This window comes from Heptranchias perlo, chromosome 36 (genome assembly GCF_035084215.1).
Source record: "Heptranchias perlo isolate sHepPer1 chromosome 36, sHepPer1.hap1, whole genome shotgun sequence".
NCBI classification, from domain to species: Eukaryota; Metazoa; Chordata; class Chondrichthyes; order Hexanchiformes; family Hexanchidae; genus Heptranchias; species Heptranchias perlo.
Genome location: NC_090360.1, coordinates 21564337 through 21580233, shown reverse-complemented (window position 1 = coordinate 21580233; position 15897 = coordinate 21564337). Strand labels below are relative to the sequence as shown.

Sequence of the window (15897 nt, the reverse complement as noted above, 5' to 3'; positions counted from 1 at the left end):
AAGACGTGTGTAGGTGCTGAGTAAAGGCCAGGAGCTTGCTTGGCTGTGATGCTGCGTATTAACGATGTGGATCCATGAAACCTAAACCTACTCCTTCAAGATGTGGAGATGCCAGTGATGGACTGGGGTGGACAAATGTAAGGAATCTTACAACACCAGGTTATAGTCCAACAATTTTGTTTTAAAATCACAAGCTTTCGGAGATTATCTCCTTCATCAGGTGAGTAGTGAATGAGAGGTTCTCAAATCGCATATCTTATATTAGGCTGGGACACCATCACACCAATCAAAGGTGTCGTTGGTGTTCAGACAGGTTCGCCACGGAAAACAGTAGGTCCCAGTATGCTGAATACACAATGTGTCAAATTATACAGACAGAGAGAAAGAGACCCGAAAGGCAGAGAGAGAGAGAGAGAGAGAGAGAGAGAAAACGCTTACCCGAAGATCGGTGGCTGAATGTCCACCGTCAAGGACATTCAGCCACCGATCTTCGGGTAAGCGTTCTCCAAGGCGGCCTTCGAGACACACGACAACGCAAAATCGTTGAGCAGAAATTGATAGCCAAGTTCCGCACCCATGAGGACGGCCTCAACTGGCATCTTGGGTTCATGTCACGCTACACGTAACCCCACCAGCAAGAAAAAAAAGTTATCTGTTTTTAATACAACTGGAAATTCTCTCTCTCTCTCTCTGCCTTTCGGGTCTCTTTCTCTCTGTCTGTGTAATTTGACACATTGTGTATTCAGCATACTGGGACCTACTGTTTTCCATGGCTAACCTGTCTGAACACCAACGACACCTTTGATTGGTGTGATGGTGTCCCAGCCTAATATAAGATATGCGATTTGAGAACCTCTCATTCACTACTCACCTGACGAAGGAGATAATCTCCGAAAGCTTGTGATTTTAAAATAAAATTGTTGGACTAGAACCTGGTGTTGTAAGATTCCTTACATTACTCCTTCAAGAGAGGAGGGGAGCTATTTGGCTTAAGAAGAAATCTGTTTGGAGTTCCTTGTTACTAAGAAAGACGTATTAAGGACGTCCCAAAGTGTAGTCACTGTTGTAATGTAGGAAACGTGGCAGCCAATTTTCGCACCGTTAGATCCCAAGAACAGCAAAGTGATAATGACCAGATAATCTATTTTTTTTAGTGGTGTTTGTTCAGAGATAAATATTGGCCAGGACATTGGGGAGAACTCCCCTGCTCTTCTTCGAAATAGTGCTGTGGGATCTTTTACGTCCACCTGAGAGGGTAAACGGGGCCTTGGTCTCATCCAAAAGACGGCACCTCCACCAGTGCAGCACTCCCTCAGTACTGCACTGGAGTGTCAGCCTAGATTTTGTGCTCAAGTCTCTAGAGTGGGGCTTGAACCCACAACCTTCTGACTCAGAGGTGAGAGTTTTACCCACCGTTTGATGGGATTCACATGTAAATTTAACTCGAGGATTCTGAAACTTCTCTCCCACTTCCCTAACCCTAACCCTAACCTCTCTCCCATTTCTATCTTAAACAGGTTGTATTAAATATACTCCAATAAAATAATTTTTAGAAAGCAATAATTAGTTTATCTCTTTCACAGGTGTGCGATGGGTAATTGCGACCCATAACACCTCCCGAGAACAACCACGAGTCTGTCCTCCGCAAACTCCACAGCGTCTGGACGTTTACGTCCCCTGACATACAGTACCTAAGCTCACACATGGTGGATAGATACTTAGGAAAGGAGTGGTGATAACCATCCATTCACCATCCATTCACCATCCATTCACCATCAATTCACCATTCGGCACAGACTGGATTATGCACCAGAGACCTTCTTGGTCTCTATGGCGCAGTTGCACACTGCCTCTGCCAACACAGCCGTCAGCTTTACCCCCTATGGTACATGGTGCAATAATAATAATTGCAAGTATAGATTACACAACTTGGTGGTGAATACAACTGTAGGCAGCAGAGTGAGCACATGATATTTTACACCATCTTGTGCCAAGGTAGTCAGTTTGCCACTGTTATATGCAAAACAATTTACAATGTAGCTCTTGACATGATTCCTTACTAAAGACACTGTTTGTTGTCCCTGAAGGGGCAGGAATGCTCCTATCTCTGAGACATCCATTCCATTGTTTAAGAATAATTGAGATTTTAAAAACTGCCTAGGTTCTGGTTAAATTCCTTCACCCCAGAGGTAAGAATCATCTTATACACAAAAACTCACCCACCTTTCAATCCATCCATTCACCATCCATTTTCATGGAGCCAGCCATCTATGCACCCACCTACCTACCCATTCACTCACCTGCCCATCCTTATATCTTTCCACCATCCATCCATTCAATCAATGTATCCATCCATCCATTAACCCATCCATCTATTCATCCATCCTCACGTTCATCTACCCACTCATTCATTCACCATCCATTTCTCCATCTCTCCATTCATCCACCTCACCCACGCATTCATCCATCTATCTATCTATCCAACTATTTATCTATCTGTTACAAGTCAAGCAACCAACCCATCTGTCCACTCACCCATCCCACCATGCATGTACCCAACCATCCAATCATCCATTAAACCATCCACCCCACCGTCTATTAATCCATCTATCTATCCATCCATCCATGCATCTAACTATCCATTGCAAGCGAATTAGTATCTGAAATGAAGAAAAGTTCATGTGTGGTCCTCCGTTACAACTGGCCAGGTGTTTTCTCAGTTGACAAATTGAAAAGTGCACTTTTAATGTCTGGTTTTCATTCCTTGAAATTACCAGAAACTGGACCCTTTGCTCAAAATCAGACAGGCGACCATCCCATGAGGAAATCAGTAAATTCCATTCAACAAACTGGCTGTTCTCAGAGTGCAACTGCACTAGTCTCTTTACCAGCTGTGGACTGTCAGCCGAGCTGTTCTGGAAACTGAAGTATTGAAAGATTTGGGGGAGACGAATGATTTATATTTTAACTTTGCTTACACAGATCATGTTGAAATGATTCACCAATTGCGTGATCATGAGGAAAACAATCCATCCAAAACGACAAAAATGTTTCATAATCAAGGCACCTTTAAATATTCCCAGTTACCCGACTGTAAATATTTTTACCCAGCACCCCATGCTTGCTGTCATTTTTATTATTAAACTGGCAGATGAGGTAGACACCTTACCTGTCACAACTGGGTAGCTCTGGGGTCCTGAAACGTTGGTCCCAAGGTCGGGAGTTGCAGCGGCTGATAGGCTGCTTTTAACATCGTCTAATCCAGAGGCCAGGGCGGAGAGGGAATATTCATTAGCCTGAGGGAAACACAGCAAAAAAAGGCAGGTGTAATGAAGGGACAATTGACAGGAGTTCACTTTGGATTCCTTGCAAGTGACTTTGTAACCGAACAAAATAGAAGAAGTTTCATTTTAGTTTTCTCAGAGAAGACTGATGGAGAATGAATATTCTCATACATTCCATCATTGTGACATAATAGAGAGTCTGGGAGCGAGACACAAACAACAGAGATGTGGGAATGAAGATGCAGAGAGTAACTGAGACCTGTGAAGGGGATACAGAGAGTAACTGAGACCTGGGAAGGGGATACAGAGAGTAACTGAGACCTGGGAAGGAGATACAGAGAGTAACTGAGATCTGTGAAGGGGATACAGAGAGTAACTGAGACCTGGGAAGAAGATACAGAGAGTAACTGAGACCTGGAGATGAGATACAGAGAGTAACTGAGAACTGGGAAGGAGATACAGAGAGTAACTGAGAACTGGGAAGAAGATACAGAGAGTAACTGAGACCTGGAGATGAGATACAGAGAGTAACTGAGACCTGGAGATGAGATACAGAGAGTAACTGCGACCTGGAGATGAGATACAGGGAGTAACTGAGACCTGGAGATGAGATACAGAGAGTAACTGAGACCTGGGAAGGAGATACAGAGAGTAACTGAGATCTGGGAAGGGGATACAGAGAGTAACTGAGACCTGGGAAGGAGATACAGAGAGTAACTGAGAACTGGGAAGAAGATACAGAGAGTAACTGAGACCTGGGAAGGAGATACAGAGAGTAACTGAGACGTGGGAAGAAGATACAGAGAGTAACTGAGACCTGGAGATGAGATACAGAGAGTAACTGAGATCTGGGAAGGAGATAAAAAGAATAACAGAGACCTGGGAATGAGATACAGAAAGTAACAGAGACTGGGAGTGAGCTACAAGGAATAATAGAGTCTGGGAGTGAAATATTGCATATAAACGACATTGGGATGAGATACATGGAACAGCAGTGACTGGGAATAAGATAAGTAAGAGATTGAGGGGTGAGTATTGTTAATATATCAGAGCCAGCCTCTACTACTGCCACAGTGATGCAGGCTAGCGAGAGTTGTGCTTATGGGATCCCAAAGAAAGAGCAAGTTCCCATCTCTGATATAAGGAGTGAACAGAGTTTCCTTCACGCGTCACTACGACAGGTGAAGTGTTCAGCCCAAATGCATTGCTGTACATCACAGCAGGAAGGAACACATGAATATCACACATGAATCTATTGTGAGGCTCGAAGGTCCAGTGGCTTAGACCCACACCACTGCCACCTGGGTTCAAATCCAGATCAGACTAATGGGATGAAAGTCTCCTCTGTCTGTAAGGGTTTTAAATGGGTTGTCTCAATCCAGTTTCTAGTGGGCATGCGTTCACAACAGAATACTGTCCCTAAAGGTGCTATCCTGAGATTGGAGCTGAGGCACTTTATTGGAGCAGAGTAGAAGAAGCTTTACTCTGCATCAAGCACTGCTATTTCTGACCTGGCGGTGCCTGATGCTGAAAGTGAGTGCATGAACACAATGGCCTGGAAATCTGTGGGGCCCTGCTCTGCCAGCAGAAACGTATTGAGGTGGAACCCTCGCCCATCCTTGCCTAAGTCAGAGACCCCATCCCAAATTCCAGGGACGGGATCTTTTGCTTAACTGGGCGGGGTGGGGGGGGCGGTAATCGGTGTCTGCAAAGGCTCATCAGTAGTCGTCACCACGAGCTGAGCCAATTCGGGTTGGAGTCCTCCCGAGGCCCCGATGGGCTGTAGAAATCTATTTTTTAATTCTTCGGCTCCCATCGGGACCACTCTGACGTGAGAAGATAATCAATCCCCTTACTCCTGTACCGATTTGTGGCCTTTACCACAGAGGGTTGTCCTCTGAGGAGAGATTGAGTAGAATGGGCCTATACTCTCTGGAGTTTAGAAGAATGAGAGGTGATCTCATTGAAACATAAAAGATTCTGAGGGGGCTTGACAGCGTAGATGCTGAGAGGTTGTTTCCCCTGGCTGGAGAGTCTAGAACTACGGGGCATAGTCTCAGGATAAGGGGTCGGCCATTTAAGACTGAGATAAGGAGGAAATTCTTCACTCAGAGAGTTGTGAATCTGTGGAATTCTCTACCCCAGAGGGCTGTGGATGCTGACTCGTTCAATATGTTCAAGACTGAGATTGATAGATTTTTGGACTCTAGGGGAATCGAGGGATGTTGGGATCAGGTGGGAAAGTGGAGTTGAGGTCAAAGATCAGCCATGATCTTACTGAATGTCGGAGCAGGCTCGAGTGGTCTACTCCTGCTCCTATTTCTTATGTTCTTGCAAGGCCTCAAAAGAACTTAAGCCACTGGTGTGAGTTCCGCTAAAGCCTTTCAAAGGCCTTTCAAATGTCTCCCCACCATACCTCAGGCGTAACTGCTACTTATGACCTCTCCAGCCCCAGAATTTCAGAGCCAATGTGGTTCCCATTAGATTGACGGTAAGGCAGGAATATCACTGCACAAATCCGTCACAACGACCTTCGTTACGGGTACAGAAATCTCAAATTAACCAAAAGATAAACTCGAGTGACAGTGAGTAACACTTGACCGTCAGAGATAGGTGGAACAAAGGAAGAGGGAGGAAGCAGGAAAGAAAGGAAGAGAGTGAAAAACGAAAGAATAAAGGAAGGACAACAAAAGAGTGGGAGAACAAAAGGAGAAAGATGGAAGAGTGGAAGTACGGAAGAGATGGATAAAAATGTCTGCTGTTTCGTGGCACTTTTTGTAATGACCCACGAGTAGAGTGACACCCCAAGTGGCCATGTCTTGGCAGGCCTCTCGCTGACCTTGCCTTGTCTCATTCAACAACAGCTAACCCCTGATTGTCTCCTACAACTGTCGCCCAGCTGCAGGGGATGTTCCCTTTTTAATAGCATTCAAATGCATAATAGCAATTCCCCAATGCAGAGCTGGTTTTGAAAAGAGAAGCCACGGAGTACAGGAGTGCAGGGTGGAGACTCATTGAATTTAAAAACACGTCCGACTGTATCCAGCGGCTTTTCAAACCGACAGCTACATCTCAAAGCTACCTTTACAAAGATTTTTTAAAAATCAACATAAGGACCAACAAGCCAAGTGTCCTGATTAATATTACATTAGATTAAAGCTGATTTTTTTTCTCCTCACTCCAGACGCATGCCTTTTTTTCCCTCCTCCACATGCTTTCTTTCTCTCTCACTCACTCTTTCAGTCTCCGTCTCGGAGATTGCAAGTCATTTCCAATTCGTTGCGGTATTGATCTTTCACTGGGAATCAGTTTTCTAATTAGCTGCAAATTAGGCCTTCTACTGGGGGTGAGGCCTGTCCCCCTGATTTATCACTGGAGTAATTCAGTGCGATTGGAGGGAAATTAAAATGAACTCAATTAAGCAACTGGTTTGCTTTATGGGCTCGGATGGAGTTTCGGACGAAAAATTAATAGTCTCTTGTTGTTTAATAGTCTAATGAAAGTAAATAAAGGTTATCCATTGTAATAAGGCAGCAGCTATAAAAAGTTGTATACGGCCACAGCCCTCATTTATGATGCTGGAGATTCATAGTGACATTCGACTGTAATTTCTTTTCCATTAAGATAAACAGTCTCTGCATGGGGCTTCACTTCAAAGGGGCAGCATTGTCAAGATGCCTACTTCAAACCAGCTCGGCAAGTTGCAGATCTGACAGATCCTCTGGTGAGCTGCGGTTGCAATTCCCTGTTACGAATACAGCTCATTCACCCAAGGCGAATATCTGATCCCTATGTATTTGTACTGCTCTAGCCATTACTTCGTCAGGTCAAAGGTCAACAGTGGAACTCTGCTTCTCCATTATTACAAACCCTTACTACAACCTCTTTCTTCATAAGCTTTTTAATTTTATTATACGACCCCTTCCACATAATCCAGGGGTGAAGACGCTGCCCATTGGTCATGAGACTTACAGACAAGGTCCCAGGCGGGTGCTGAGCTTTAGCTTCAGTATCCCTGTGGTAAGGAGGGCAAATTTAGCCAGAGTTCCTGTTCATGATTCCTATCCAGGGATTGCACATTGGGAAAGGGCAGGATCGGGCTGGCCCTCCGCACTCAAATACACGGCTCGCGTTTACAGTCTAGGTTCGCAGATGGAGCCCAGCTAAGGGGCCGGGTACCTGAAGCTTCACAGCACAAATGAAACGGTAAACCAACAAGGAGACAATGACTTTAGCAAAGGTTAGGAGGGGAGACAATGGGCTCGATTTTAAATGGGCTGGATGGCAGCGGGGGAGGGGGGGAAATGGGCTCGCGGGAAACCCGACTAATAAAAACTTACCATTACCCACGCGATCGCGACTTAATTGGTGGCCATTAATCTTGTTTCCGGGTTTGCCGTCCCAGAGCCGCGCAGTGGGCGGACTGCACACCCATATAACGGGCTGTCAGCTGGATTTAAAGGGCCATTGCTTCAATGGATTTTGCTGGAGCAAATAGCAAGAAGACCCAATGGAGCAGCACAGGGGCAAGGCTACTCCAAGGTTCAGCGACGCCTCACTGCAGCTGCTACTGGCCAGGGTGAGGAGGAGGAGGGAACTATTTTACCCGGCTGACAGGAGGAAGCGCCCTGCCTCTGCCACCAAGAAGGCCTGGCTCGAGGTGACAGAGGAGGTCACCAGCAGGAGCAACATCTGCCGCACTTGGGTCCAGTGCAGGAAGCGTTTCAATGACCTAACTAGCTCAGCAAAAGAGAGTACACTTACTGATTGTCCTGCATTCTGTGGTGCACCCCCTCCCAGCCCCCCAACTCATTCTGCACTGCCAAGACTGCTCCATCACATCACTCCTCACACCCACTTAAGGCTCATCCTCAACTAACCTGCACTTCCTCAGCACTTCCTCACTTCCCCATTTGTGACCCCACCATCACCACTCACCTCAAACTTGATCCAATGCGATGGCTCTATCTCATACTCACCCTCTGATGCACCTCTTTCATGACAAGTGTCACCCAAACCAACGCATTCATCGGTTGGCCACTTCACCATCACTCACTCACACGTCTGTACTTTCTCCCCTTCCAGAAGAGAGCGCAAAATGCGCGCGAGAGGGCGAGGACTGGAGGGGGCCACAACAAATAGTGGTCCCTCACAGAGGCGGAGCAGGAAGCCCTGCAGATCAGCCGCACCCTCGAGTGCCAGTCCGTCGGGGATGGCGAGACTGGCACCCCACAAACGTCTGGTGACACAACTTTAACATGAATTGTTGTTAACAATGATTGGCATGTTGACCACCTCAGTATGCTCATCGCAGCATGACGCATCTGTGATGATGTTTAATATTGCCTTCTGTTCTCTTACAGGCCCTTCAACGACCACAGTGATGGCAGAAGGCGATTCCTCAGAAGACCAGCCGGCCTCTGAGGGGGCACCGTCACATCTTAGTGAGCCATCCACCAGCGCAGATACTCACACCTCGGTGGGTCCCAGTCCAGAGTTAGGTCGCACATGGCGAGTTACCACACACGAGAGCACAGGCAGACACTGGTGGAGGGGCAGCTGTGGAGAGTCCGCGTCGGTGTGCGCACTCCTCCCCAGGCTCTGCTCAGCTGGACGCAGATGCTGAACCCCGGGCGCCATCCTTTAAAGGGAGAATGATCGAGGGACAGCAGCACATTTGCGAGGTGCTGGAACAGGTGTCATGCACACTCTCCACAATAGCCCAGAGGATGGAGGAGTCCAACTCCTGCATTAGTGGAATGGTGGCACAGGAACGGGAGGGAATCTCTGAGATAGTGTAGCAGGGACGTGAGCAACTGTCTGAGGTAGTGTCGCAGGTAACTGCTGAAATGTCTGAGATAGTGTCACAGTTAAGTGCGGGAATATCTGCGATGGAGGGAAGGCTAGCCTCCATTGAGCTTCAAGCACGGCTCACAAATGAGTCCATTCAGGCCCTGTCAATGGCCATTCGGACTCATGGTGAACAATATTCTGCCACCTTAAACAGGCAGACAGAAACTTTACAACTGGGCTTCCATGGCATCACACATGTCCTCCAGCTGTTCTCCATGAGGGTGGTCGGAGTGATGTGGACCTGGTCCAGAAGAGGGATAATGGCAAAATGGGCCGTGGAAGTGACGATGCCACTCAAAGCGCTCCCACATCTCACCCATTGCTCACCCAGTACCCGCAATGCCGCCTCCTCTCCAGGTGGCCGAGTCTGCCCCTGCACAGGTGCAGGTGGAGCAGTCTTTGGATAGGCCCTCACAGGCTCCAAAACCCAGAGGGCATAGGCCCAAAGCATCTAAGCAGTCCGGCGATGGACAAGAGCAACCTGCCACGACCTCTGCTGCAGCCACAGGGGATGCACCACGTAGAAGCGGTAGGAAAAGAAAGGCTAAGGATTTGTGAGCACGAAGGGTTTGCACAAGGGTGTCTGACAGACTGTCATATTTTTCATTTATATTTAGTTTCTGTTAAACTCACATTAAATGTTATCATTCTCACCACTACTGCCACGTCTTGCCAATTCTTGACTGGCTTTTGTGATCGGGCCCTTTCATGAGCTTCACCATGAACGGCGACACTTGATGCCACCCAGTGGATCACTTTACAGTGGGTGTATGTGTAGTTGCAGGACTGCTTTGTGCAGGAGTGGGGTTTGGGGGGGGGGTGGGGCTGGTGTTGGCGTTGGTCTTTCCAGGTGGTGTGAGGACTGGACTCTTCTCACTTTCTGATCTTATGAGAACCGTTCACAAATGAGTGACTCCCCTGGCCTCACGAGCAGCCAGGTAAGCCGCTGCTCTGCCCATGGGTTCATCCTCCTCCTCCTCCTCCTTCTGCTCCTCCTCAATGTGGATGGCAGATGTGGATGAGGACATGGGGCATCCTCAACCGTTACCCCTCTCTGTAGCGCCATGTTGTGCAGGACACAACACACGACTATAATGCGGCCCACTCTCACTGGTGCGTATTGAAGCGCTCCCACAGAACGATCGAGGCACCGAAATCGCATCTTCAGCAGCCCTATCGCCTGTTCAATTCTAGACCTGGTGGTGATGTGGCTGTCATTATATCCTCAGAGGTGTCATGAGCCACGTGTGCAGGAGGTATCCCTTGCCCCTGAGGAGCCAGCCCTTAAGAGTGTTCGTTGCTTGGAAGAGGGGCGGGATGTTGGATTCCCTCAGAATGAACGAATCGTGGCAGCTGCCAGGGAATCTGGCGCACACGTGAAGAAATCTTTTGCGGTGGTCGCAAACGAGCTGAGCGTTGATGGAGTGATGGCCCTTTCTGTTGATAATCAGTCCTGGCTGATGTGGAGGTGCTCAGATTGCTATATGGATGCAATTGATTGCACCCTGTACATGTGGGAAGCCAGTCACAGTGTGGAATCCCACTGCCCATTCCGTCTGGCTGAGGTCATCCATGGGGAAGTTGACGTATTGCAAGGCTCTGCGAAACAAGCCGTCGGTGACCTGCCTTATGCACTTGTGTGCAGGCGACTGAGAGACCTCGGCGATGTCACCGGTGGCACCCACGGAATGATCCGGAGGCGAAGAATTTGAGGGCAGTGGTCACTTTAACTGCGACAGTTAAATGATGCCGCCAGGCCCAGCCGGGAGCAGGTCGGCATGAAGGAGGCTGCAGACGTCTTGCGACCACCTGGCGACTCACTCTCAGCCTTCATATGCACTGCTCCTCAGAGAGGTCCAGGAAGCTGAGCCTCGGTCGGTAGACCCTGTGGCGAGGGTAGTGCCTCCTGCGATGTCGCTCCCTCTGTTGTTGCCCTCTGTGCACTTGTGCAGGTGCCTGTGGCACAGCACTGTGTTGTGGAGCTCCAAGTGGCGGAGGTGCACGCCATGCCTGGCGAGGCTGGTGATGTTGCTCGTCCTCAAATATACTGGTGAATGCAGCCATCGGGCTCCCCCCACCCCGACCCCCACCCTGATGGTGTCAGTTTGAGAGGGTCCGAAAAGTTGGTAAATATGCGTGAACAGAACAATTCTGAGTGGAAACCAAGAATTTTCAGTCTAAACACAAAGATCTCCCAGCCAAAAGTTTGTCTGAGAGAACTGAATGCCCTGCTGGAAAAACTCACCTTTTATCCCCATCTGTCAAATAGGCATTTAAATGTCCAAATGGCTGCCGGCTGAAACACGACTCCTTCACCACGGTGTGTTGCACGCAGCACGGGAAACACGCTGAGATAGAGTTGAAGTCGCTTGCCTTCATACCTAATTGTATTTTTGGATTTTTAAACGAGGTAACTAGTTGAATTGATGCTTTAAATATTGTCCCGCCGGCTTTAATTTCTGCCTCGGAATTTCAGGATTTCTGCCCGCTCCTCAAAAACAACTTTTTCTTTGCCCCCAACCCCCCCGATCCCAACGCACCTGCAGATTTCTTTCAAAATCGTGCCCAATGTGTCAAAAAACTTAGTACAAATTCTGTTGTACCTACTACCTTTCAATAAACTCTCCCACTATAAACTCTCTCTGTAAAGTCACTCACAATAAACTCCCTCACAATAAACTCTCTCACTATGAACTCTCTCACTATAAACTCCCTCACAATAAACTCCCTCATAATAAACTCTCTCACTATGAACTCTCTCACTATAAACTCCCTCACAATAAACTCCCTCACAATAAACTCCCTCACAATAAACTCCCTCACTATGAACTCTCTCACTATAAACTCCCTTTCAATAAACTCTCCCACTATAAACTCTCTCTGTAAAGTCACTCACTATAAACTCCCTCACAATAAACTCCCTCACTATAAACTCTCTCACTATAAACTCCCTCACAATAAACTCCCTCACTATAAACTCTCTCACTATGAACTCTCTCACTATAAACTCCCTCACAATAAACTCCCTCACAATAAACTCTCTCACTATGAACTCTCTCACTATAAACTCCCTCACAATAAACTCTCTCACTATGAACTCTCTCACTATAAACTCCCTCACAATAAACTCCCTCACTATAAACTCTCTCACTATGAACTCTCTCACTATAAACTCCCTCACAATAAACTCCCTCACAATGAACTCTCTCACTATAAACTCCCTCACAATAAACTTCCTCACAATAAACTCTCTCACTATGAACTCTCTCACAATAAACTCCCTCACAATAAACTGTCTCACCATAAAATCTCTCACCATAAACTCCCTCACTATAAACTCTCTCACTATAAACTCTCTCACTATAAACTCCCTCACTATAAACTCTCTCACTATGAACTCTCTCACTATAAACTCCCTCACAATAAACTCCCTCACAATAAACTCTCTTACTATGAACTCTCTCACTATAAACTCCCTCACAATAAACTCTCTCACTATGAACTCTCTCACTATAAACTCCCTCACAATAAACTCCCTCACTATAAACTCTCTCACTATGAACTCTCTCACTATAAACACCCTCACAATAAACTCCCTCACAATGAACTCTCTCACAATAAACTCCCTCACAATAAACTTCCTCACAATAAACTCTCTCACTATGAACTCTCTCACAATAAACTCCCTCACAATAAACTGTCTCACCATAAAATCTCTCAACATAAACTCCCTCACTATAAACTCTCTCACTATAAACTCTCTCACTATAAACTCCCTCACAATAAACTCCCTCACTATAAACTCCCTCACTATAAACTCCCTCACAATAAACTCCCTCACAATAAACTCCCTCACTTTGAACTCTCTCACTATAAACTCCCTCACAATAAACTCCCTCACAATAAACTCTCTCACTATGAACTCTCTCACTATAAACTCCCTCACAATTAACTCTCTCACTATGAACTCTCTCACAATAAACTCCCTCACAATAAACTCCCTCACAATAAACTGTCTCACTATAAACTCTCTCACTATGAACTCTCTCACTATAGACTCCCTCACAATAAACTTCCTCACAATAAACTCTCTCACTATGAACTCTCTCACTATAAACTCCCTCACAATAAACTCCCTCACTATAAACTCTCTCACTATGAACTCTCTCACTATAAACTCCCTCACAATAAACTCCCTCACAATGAACTCTCTCACTATAAACTCCCTCACAATAAACTTCCTCACAATAAACTCTCTCACTATGAACTCTCTCACAATAAACTCTCTCACAATAAACTGTCTCACCATAAAATCTCTCACCATAAACTCCCTCACTATAAACTCTCTCACTATAAACTCTCTCACTATAAACTCCCTCACTATAAACTCTCTCACTATGAACTCTCTCACTATAAACTCCCTCACAATAAACTCCCTCACAATAAACTCTCTCACTATGAACTCTCTCACTATAAACTCCCTCACAATAAACTCTCTCACTATGAACTCTCTCACTATAAACTCCCTCACAATAAACTCCCTCACTATAAACTCTCTCACTATGAACTCTCTCACTATAAACTCCCTCACAATAAACTCCCTCACAATGAACTCTCTCACTATAAACTCCCTCACAATAAACTTCCTCACAATAAACTCTCTCACTATGAACTCTCTCACAATAAACTCCCTCACAATAAACTGTCTCACCATAAAATCTCTCACCATAAACTCCCTCACTATAAACTCTCTCACTATAAACTCCCTCACAATAAACTCCCTCACTATAAACTCCCTCACTATAAACTCCCTCACTATAAACTCCCTCACAATAAACTCCCTCACAATAAACTCCCTCACAATAAACTCCCTCACTTTGAACTCTCTCACTATAAACTCCCTCACAATAAACTCCCTCACTATAAACTCTCTCACTATGAACTCTCTCACTATAAACTCCCTCACAATAAACTCTCTCACTATGAACTCTCTCACTATAAACTCCCTCACAATAAACTCCCTCACTATGAACTCTCTCACTATAAACTCTCTCACAATAAACTCCCTCACAATAAACTCCCTCACAATAAACTGTCTCACTATAAACTCTCTCACTATGAACTCTCTCACTATAGACTCCCTCACAATAAACTTCCTCACAATAAACTCTCTCACTATGAACTCTCTCACAATAAACTCCCTCACAATAAACTGTCTCACCATAAACTCTCTCACCATAAACTCCCTCACTATAAACTCTCTCACTATAAACTCCCTCACTATAAACTCTCTCACTATAAACTCTCTCACTATAAACTCTCTCACTATAAACTCTCTCACTATAAACTCTCTCACTATAAACTCTCTTACTGTAAACTCTCTCACTACAAATTTTCAAAGTAATGTCTCTTACTGTAAACTCTCTCATTATAAACTCTCTCAATGTAAACTGTCTCACTATCAACTTTCTCACTATCATCACTCTCACTATCTACTCTCTCACTACCAATTCTTCTCATTGTAAACTCACTATAAAATTTATCACAATAAACTTTCTCACTGTCAACTCTTTTGGTATACACACTATACATGCCCTTGATATCTGAGATTGTAAATGGTACAAGCTCTCTCACTGTAAACTTTCTGGAAAGAAATAAAAAAAGAAAGAACTTGCAATTATAAAGTGCCTTTCACAACCTCAGGATGTCCCAAAGCGCTTTAAAGCCAATTAAGTACCTTTGAAGTGTAGTTACTGTTGGATCTCTCTGGCTGTAAATTCTCTCACTGTAAACTTTCTCACTATAAACTCTATCGCTGTAAACACTCTCATTATAAACTCTCTCACTATAAATTTTATAGTGAGTTTACAACGAGAAAGCGCTTTAAAGCCAATTAAGTACTTTTGAAGTGTAGTCACTGTAGGATCTCTCTGGCTGTAAACTTTCTCACTATAAACTCCAACGCTGTAAACACTCTCATTATAAACTCTCTCACTATAAAGTCTCGCACTCTAAACTTTTGCACTCGAAACTCTCAACATAAACTTTCTCACCATAAACTGTTTCACTATAAACTCTCTCACTATAAACTCACATAAAATGTATCACAATAAATTTGCTCACTGTTATCTCTTTCAGTATACACACTTGCTTTGAACTCTCAGTGTAAACTTTCTTACTGTAATCTCTCTCGCTATAAATTGTATTGGTACAAATTATCTCAGTATAAACTCTCTCACTACAACTCTATCCTTGTAAACTCTCACTGTAAACTCTTTGAGAATAAACTCTCACTGTAAATTCTTTCCCTATAAACTCGACCATTGTAAACGCCCCAACTATAAATTGTCTCACTGAAAACCCTCTTATTATAAACTCTTTCACTTTAAACCCTTTGACTGTAAATTCTTATTGCAATTTTTTTATATTGAGGTCTTGTATTAGAAATGCCACTATTCATTAATTCCAGTTTCTTATTGGGGGTACAGTGCAGATTCACCAGAATGATACCAGAGGTTAAAGGGTTACACTGTGAGGACAGGTTGCATTATCTGGTTAAACTCTCCATGGGGTGCTATTTAACTCAGTTGCTAACCTATTTATATAAACGGTTTAACAACTGTTTCAAAACAGGCCACAAAGGCATTTTACATCAATGCGCTGATGAGTGTGTCACCTGAGGAGGTTAAACCCTGGGTGGGTTCCTGTTTTCCTGTTTGGTCTAGTGAGGTACGAGCTGAATATGTAATAGCAGACAGCA

General features: G+C 45.1%; 1 protein-coding gene across 7 annotated transcripts in view; it reads right to left on the bottom strand.

Annotated features, from left to right (window-relative positions):
* Nucleotides 1-15897, bottom strand: part of LOC137304189 (paired box protein Pax-2-like) — a 181109-nt gene that overhangs the window by 54157 nt on the left and 111055 nt on the right. For all 7 annotated transcript variants that reach the window (XM_067972714.1, XM_067972716.1, XM_067972715.1 and 4 more), the window contains exon 7: nt 3170-3296. In XM_067972714.1, the coding sequence (XP_067828815.1) occupies nt 3170-3296 (127 nt within the window). The remainder of the gene's footprint in view (nt 1-3169; nt 3297-15897) is intronic.